This window comes from Xyrauchen texanus, chromosome 4, assembly GCF_025860055.1.
Source record: "Xyrauchen texanus isolate HMW12.3.18 chromosome 4, RBS_HiC_50CHRs, whole genome shotgun sequence".
Lineage (NCBI taxonomy): Eukaryota > Metazoa > Chordata > Actinopteri > Cypriniformes > Catostomidae > Xyrauchen > Xyrauchen texanus.
In genome coordinates this window covers 31,169,393-31,177,317 of record NC_068279.1, presented here as the reverse complement: position 1 = coordinate 31,177,317, position 7,925 = coordinate 31,169,393, and the positions used below count along the sequence as shown (strand labels likewise).

The 7,925-nt window shown below is 46.8% G+C and overlaps 1 protein-coding gene across 1 annotated transcript; it reads left to right on the top strand.

Annotated features, from left to right (window-relative positions):
* The first annotated feature begins 2,012 nt into the window (after positions 1 to 2,012).
* Positions 2,013 to 2,500, top strand: LOC127641228 (C-X-C motif chemokine 11-6-like). The gene is made up of 3 exons (XM_052124063.1): positions 2,013 to 2,067; positions 2,190 to 2,316; positions 2,407 to 2,500. The coding sequence occupies exons 1-3, from the start codon at positions 2,013 to 2,015 to the stop codon at positions 2,498 to 2,500; spliced, it is 276 nt and encodes a 91-aa protein (XP_051980023.1).
* The last annotated feature ends 5,425 nt before the right edge of the window (positions 2,501 to 7,925 follow it).

Here is a 7,925-nt window from a genome sequence, read left to right as displayed (position 1 = left end):
GGGCCGTGGAAGGCTTGGGGATGTCCGCTGTGGGAGGAGATTCAAAGTCCTCATCCTCCACACCCACAGTGAAAGGTGAGCCGCTAAGTTTCAGTGCCACCTCCACAAAGTTGCACAGCGTCCAGTGAGGACCCGCTGGAGGCATCCGCTCCTTCAGCGCACTATTCAGACCAGCTCTGAAGAAATAGACCAGAGAGTGGTCCTCATAGTGCACCAAATTAGCAAGATGGAGAAACTCATGTATGTTATCCTCGACTGGACGATCTCCTTGTTCGAGGAGGAGGATTCTCACAGCTGGTATATCCATAGTATGGGTCAGTCCTTCTGTAACGCTTGGTGCCCAAGGTGTCAAGAAGAGATGCAGGAGTAGAAACTTTAAATTACAATAACTGGAGTGGAACAAACACTGGAGTGTTTTCTTATTAACTTTTTTTATAGTGATTTTGTAATTAAAGGACGATGAAATAAAATTATGCCGAAATAATAATAAAGATAAAAAATGATACAGACAAAATTGAAATGCGGGACACTGCTTATGACTTGCAGGACGCGGTACAAAGCTTCCAGTTTCGGGACTGTGCCGCAAAATGCGGGACAGGTGGTCACCCTACCATACGACCTGCGTCAGACATGCTTGTGTCGCGTCTCGGGTGTGTTGCGTAAAAATGTTTAGGTCACTGTGTCAAGTTAAATATAGTTTAATACTCAATCTTTAAACACATATTGAGATCCCTTAGTTCGCATTTGAACCCTTAGTAACGCATATCTGTGTTGTTTTCTTCACTGTATAAACTGTATGTTGCTCACACAGTTGAAATTTCACTTACTGCCCTCTGGAGTATACAGGTGGTACTAAAAGCATGCGATTAAATGCGTAAATTTTTTTTACGCGTTATTTTTTATATAATTAATCGCGAGTTATTAACGCATTAATTCGACAGCCCTAATACTTTTAACATTGAACAATTGCGTAAATATCTATTGCTAGGCACATTGTCATATGCACACAAATCATATTTCTACCCAGTAGAAATTCTACGCTAAGCACCCTCAAATGGACATTAAAGCACTCTCAATTGAACAACATTGGTGCTTTATTATGTCTTTACTTTAACTACTAATTTATCTCCACTAAATTCTAAAGCACCTTATCTAGGTGCCTAACTCTACATACTTTTAGTTCAGGTGATCAGGATCAGCGTGAGTTTGCAAAACTCTTAATGTGACACTTCTTATACTATTTAAAATAAAAAGGAAGTGAGAACTGTTGAACTTTTTTTCCCTATTTAAAGAGATGTTGGTTGGTTTGTGGTTTATTTATTCCTACATGAAAGTAGAGTTGACTTAAGAGCTCAGTTAATAGTGTGATGATGTTTTCATCATCAAAATATTGTTCATTTCTTAATCCAAAATATTGAGAGTTTAAACAATATGTGCATAAATGTTGGATAAATAAATGCATTCCTTTTAATAATTTATGAACATCATAGCACGTGTTCCAGAGGTGTATTTACAGTTGATTTGTTTGTTGTATTTAAAGTTTTGTTTAAGTGTTAAAGCTTATACTCATTTAAAGTTGTGAAAATGTTACCAAACATTTTAGCCAAACTCACTTTAGCTACAAGGTGAGTAGTTTGCATCCCTGTATCATGCTGGCAGGTTGATAAACTACCAAAATGATTGATGGATTAATATCCTTCTTGTGCAGGACTCAAAAGACGGTTCTATGGAATTCACACTATTGCAATGAAATAAACAACAACTATTCCTTATTCGAAATAACAATGTCAACACTAGATTGCATACAACAATGCAACATATCTATAGCCAACACAACTTTTCCATAAAATAGGAAATTGAAACTGCTGTTTAAGGAACCTATATTGAGAACAGCACTATAGGGAAAACCTCTGAGACCCTCTGATGGAAATATAAGACTTCTTCAGTCATACCACTCTTCTACAGACATTTTGCATTCACAAAAATAAAATCATCAAAACATTGAAATCATAATGAAGACTGTTGCAATTGTTTCTTTTCTATGTCTGCTTGCTGCAGAAGTACAGGGTGAGTATTTCATAATATGCAAATGTAAGAACTTTTTATGTTCAGCTTATTTAACTGTATCTTGATATTAGTTTATTATTATTCTGTGCTGCAGCTAATAGTCGACCTCATCTCTTTTTCAGGGCAGAACAGGTATCCCAAAGGCAGGTGCTTTTGTGCTGACAAAGGAGTGGACATGGTTTTACAAAAGGTGATTGAGAAAATTGAAATCATTCCTCCAAGTCCATTGTGTGGAAACCAGGAGATTATGTAAGCACAGTCATAATGATTTTTGCATGTTTACACTTAACAATCTTTTGATTGACACATTCAGCTCAGCTTTCCTTTTTTTATTTCCAGTGTCACCCTGAAGAGTGCAAAGCGCAAATGCTTGAATGCCGAGTCGAACTTTACCCAAAATCTCATCAAAAGAGCACTGCACCGCATGCCATGATATGGGCACCATGAAACAATTCGCATTATAATTACATTCAGTTGTTTTTACACTTACCGAGCTTGACTTTTGAACAAGTGTTCAAAACTAGTCAGTAATATAATTATGTATTTTTAACTTCTGCAACAGACTACCAAAAACTGATGTAACTTGTAAAGTAATATTTTATTTAAAAAATCTCCACTTTGTGTATTTTCTTGGTTTTTCCATTCATAAAGCTAAATAATAAACACTGTGCATTGCTATTTTAATTTGTATCACTGTATAAGTTTGTTACATTATTTAATTGCCCACTTTTGTCACAGTTCCTCTTGACACTCCCAGAACTCACACCCCACGATCTCCCTCTCCCGAATTCTAATCACCTGCACCTGAAGCTCGTTCCCACATTCATCAACCTCACAGTATTTAAGCCCCACTCTCCTATCACTCTTTGTCTGGTCTCAACGGCGATCACAGACTCCCTTACCTGCTTCCTCCTGGAGACACTTCGTTACCTTCCTGGTTCGCCTCTCCAACGCTCCTACGTATTCTTGATCCAAGCTCTACTGCTCCTTCGTCTAGTTCCTGTTTACCCGCTATCCAGCGAACTGCAGTCATCACCCAGGTTTACCCGCTATCCAGCGAACTGCAGTCATCACCCAGGTTTACTCGCTATCCAGCCTAAATGCAGTCATCACCCAGGTTTACTCGCTATCCAGCGAACTGCAGTCATCACCCAGGTTTACTCGCTATCCAGCGAACTGCAGTCATCACCCAGGTTTACTCGCTATCCAGCGAACTGCAGTCATCACCCAGGTTTACCCGCTATCCAGTGAACTGCAGTCATCACCCAGGTTTACCCACTATCCAGCGAACTGCAGTCATCACCCAGGTTTGCCTGCTATCTAGCGCACAGCAGTCATCACCCAGGTTTACCCGCTCCCCACTCTTTCTCAATAAACTACACCTCCGGGTTTAACACTACCATCGAGTCTGAGTATCTGTTACAGAAGACCAGACCTACAAGATAATCATGAACCTGGCAGGACCCGATCCCTCTGCACCTCCATTAGCTACCAGCGCTTCCGCAATTTCTTCGCCGGGTTATTCCGCGACACCCGTTGCCAAGCCAGCGCCCTACTCCGGAGTGGCGGAGTACTGCAGTGGTTTTTTAACCCAGTGTTCTTTGGCGATTGAGATGCAAGCACATTGTTTTTCCACTGACCGTTCTAAAGTGGCCTTTGTGATCTCTTTGTTAACAGGACAAGCGCTGCAATGGGCCCAACCGCTCTGGGATACGAATAGCCCTGTGACCCAATCCTTTGACAGTTTCACACAACACTTCTGGGAAGTTTTTGGATTTCCTGCAGGGGATACATCGCTTGGTGAGCAACTATTTAATCTCCGTCAAGGAAAAAGTTCAATCAACGAGTATGCCCAGAAATTCCGCACACTAGCAGCTTCCAGCGGATGGAATGAGTCTGCCCTCCTCAATATTTATCGCCTGGGGTTGGAACCTCGACTGCGCTTACACCTCTCCTCCTTTGACGACACTATGGGTCTTGAACGTTTCATCCGACTCTCTATCCGAGTGGCTAATCATATGAGGTCTTGTCTTGCGGAGCTGCCCGTTTTACCACATCCTCTGGCTGCCGCTAAACCACCCTCTACACATTCCTCTGAGCCTGACAGTGATGTCATGCAGCCGGACTCCTACCGCCTGTCCCCAGCAGAGCGCCAACGCCAGTTGACCCAGAGGTTGTGCCTGTACTGTGGTAAAGAGGGACACATGATCTCTGTGTGTCCCATTCGACCTCCTCGCCCTTTGGTGAGTTACTTACACACTCCGAGAGTCTGTTCCTCTCCACTCTTAACTAATGTTTCACTTATTGCCTCTGATCTCTCTTTCTCAGTACCCGCAATCCTCGAATCTGGGTCAGCCGGCAACTTCATCTCCGATGCCCTCTGCCACCAGCTCCATCTCCAAAAGAGGTCCTGCGAGCCCCACCTACAGATCCAAACCATAAATGGAAAACCCTTAGGTAGGGGATAAATCCGTCACTGGGTCGGACCCATCAAGCTTCATACTGGATGCCTGCATGCGGAGGAGATCACCTTCCTGGTACTCGACAATTCCACTACTGATATCATCCTAGGCCGACCCTGGCTCATCCGTCACTCCCCTGTCATCTGCTGGTCATCTGGTGATGTTCTGAAGTGGGGAGCCCAATGCTTCCCCACCTGCTTTCCTAAACTTCCCATTCCTCAGCGCCTTCTTACTTCCAAGGAACCCCTGGTCAATTTGAACACCACCACGATCGAGAGCCCGACCAGCTCACAGTCTGTAGAGATTCCCTCCTGCTACTCTCACTTCCAGGACGTTTTCTGTCCCCTTCAGGCCTCACGATTACCACCTCACCGACCCTGGGGCTGCGCCATCGACCTCTTTCCAGGCGAACCGCTGCCCAGAGGTAAGATCTACCACCTCTCTATCCCAGAACAGACCGCCATGGAGGAGTACATCAAGAAGGCTCTATCCCAAGGTTACATCTGTCCTTCCACGTCCCCTGCTGCCTCAAGCTTCTTCTTTGTGGCTAAGAAGGACAGAGGCCTCCGCCCCTGCATTGATTATCGCTCCCTCAACAGGATTACTGTAAAGTTCCGGTATCCTCTTCCCCTAGTACCTGCTGCCCTGTAACTGCTGAGAGGAGCGACAATCTTCACAAAACTGGACCTACGCAGCGCCTATGATCTCATTCGCATCCGAAGGGGAGATGAATGGAAGACCGCATTCATTACCCCAACTGGCCACTACGAATACCGGGTGATGCCTTATGGCCTGGTTAATGCCCCATCAGTATTCCAAGGCTTCATGAATGAGGTTTTCCGGGAGTACCTCAACCAGTTCGTCATCGTCTACACTGACGATATCCTAGTTTTCTCTGCCAATGAATCTGTCCATCGTCAGCAAGTCAAGCTTGTGTTGGGAAAACTGAGGGATCACCATCTCTACCTCAAGGCCGAGAAATGCTCCTTTCATCTGAGGACTCTCCAATTTCTCGGTTACCACATCAGTCCAGAGCAGGGGTCACCAACACGGTGCCCGCGGGCACCAGGTCGCCCCCAAAGACCACATGAGTCGCCCGCAGGCCTGTTCTAAAAATAGCACAACTCAGCTGCATATAAAATTTTATTTCATTCTGTTGCTATTCATTTTTTTTTAATCACACTTGCATTTATATAGATTTAAAAAATGAAAATATCTTAAAAATATGTTTCTTATACATGAAGTTTAGATAAGTTTAGGTGAACTCTGACATACTCCAGTTCGGTCAGTATTGTGCGTGTGACAATACAGTGCTCATGGAGAGTAGGCTAAGCTAGAGGGTGCAGCGAAGATTGGCGCTGAACGTAGTTTCTTACCCCAAAAACATGGTAGAAAAAAGAAAGAAAACGTATCACTTTCACAACGAATGGGAGTCGGGAGTTCTTTTTTACGACTGTGAAAGAAACCTGCGTGTGTCTTATATGCGGAGCGACTGTGGCAACGGCAAAGTGGCACAATGTGGAGAGACACTTTACTACGAATCACAAAAACTACTAACTACCCACCGGGAAGCGCACTATGGGCAGAAAAAGCCCTTGAGCTAAAGACAGCTTTGGGTAAGTGTTATAACTGGTGTGGAAACAGGACAAGACAGACAGGTGCGGATCCAAATGTGGTTTTATTAAGGTTGACACAGAAGAAACAAAAGGTAAACACAAAGGAAAATCCACGATGGGAAAACGGGAAACTAAACAGCACGAAACAGATTAAACACGATGAAACAAAGCTCAAACATAACTAAGAACTCGGGTAGGGAACACGGACCAGGCTGACAACATTAAAGAAATGAACATCCGCGAACAGCAGGGTAACCTCGGACGGTACCGACAGGGAACAGGGTAACCACGAGAGAACACGAATAACACGAGTAGAAACAGGCACCGACATGAAACGTCATAAACATACAAACAACGATCGACAGGGACTGAACAAAGAACTGGGGTTTAAATACACAGACAAAGTGGAGACTGAACAAGACACAGGTGAAAACACTGATGAGTGTAGGCAGTGACGGAGGCCGGGAATTGTGGGAAATGTAGTTTGGACAAAGACAGTGAAACGCGGGGCGAACAACAAGGAAAACACGACATGGAGCGTGAATGTGACGGGTGAAACGGAAAACACGGAACAGACAAGGAAACGTGACATAAACGTGATAGTGTGACAGAGAACACAGGGCAGACGAACAGGAACGTAACAGAACCCCCCCCTAAAAGGACCGGATTCCAGACGGTCCTAAAGCAAAACCCACACAGAAGAACAAAAACAAAAGATCCAAGGAGTGAGGTGGTAGACCCGGGGGAACACAGACAGAGAAAAGGGAGTACAAGGGGCACAGAGACAGACCAAGAAGGCACAAGGGACATGGTGACAGACCACGGGGCACAACAGGAAATGAGACAGGCCACGGGGGCACAAGGGGCAATTAGGCAGTCCATGGGGGCACAAGGGGCAATTAGGCAGTCTACTGGGGCACAAGGGGCAATCAGGCAGTCCATGGGGGCACAAAAGGACAGGTTCAGATGGCCCGGGGGCTGGCCATAAGGCAAGGGCCGGTTCAGGGGACCCGGGAGGTGGCCACAGGACAGGGACAGTTCGAGGAGGCCTGGGAGGTGGCCACAAGACAGGGACAGGTCTAGGGGGCCTGGGAGGTGGCCATCGGACGGGGGCAGGTCCAGGGGGCCTGGGAGGCGGCCTCAGGACAGGGACAGGTCTAGGAGGTCTGGGAGATTGCCGCAGAACAGGGGCCAGTTTAGGGGACCTGGGGTGTGGCTCCAGGACAGGGACAGGCTTAGGTGACCTAGGAGGTGGCCATAGGGCTAGGACTGGTTCAAGGGGCCTGGGGGGAAGAGTGGCCACTAGGGGAGCTGGCGGAACCAAGGAGGACTTCTGAGACGGAGCAGTCGAAGACTTGGGTGGTGGCGCCGAAGGAGGCGCAGGCAAGGCCGCAGGAAACCCTGGGGGCGGAGCTGCAAGGGGCTCTGGAGACGAAGCTGAGGGAGGCTCTGGAGGCTCTGGAGGCTCAGGAGGCGGAGCTGAGGGAGGCTCTGGGGCCTCAGGAGGCGGAGCTGAAGGAGGCTCAGGAGGCAGAGCCGAGGTAGGCGGCGCCGTAGGAGGCTTTAGGAGTGGAGACCTGGAAGGCTCTGGAGTCTCTGGGGGCAGAGCCGTAGGAGGCTCGGGAGGCAGAGCCGTAGGAGGCTTAAGAAGCTCTGGAGGCGGAGCCGAGGGAGGTGGCACCATAGGAGGTTTCAGAGGCGGGGCCCTAGAAGGCTCTGGAGGCGGAGCCGAGGGAGGCTCAGGAGGTGGAGCCGAGGAAGGTGGTGCCGTAGGAGGCTT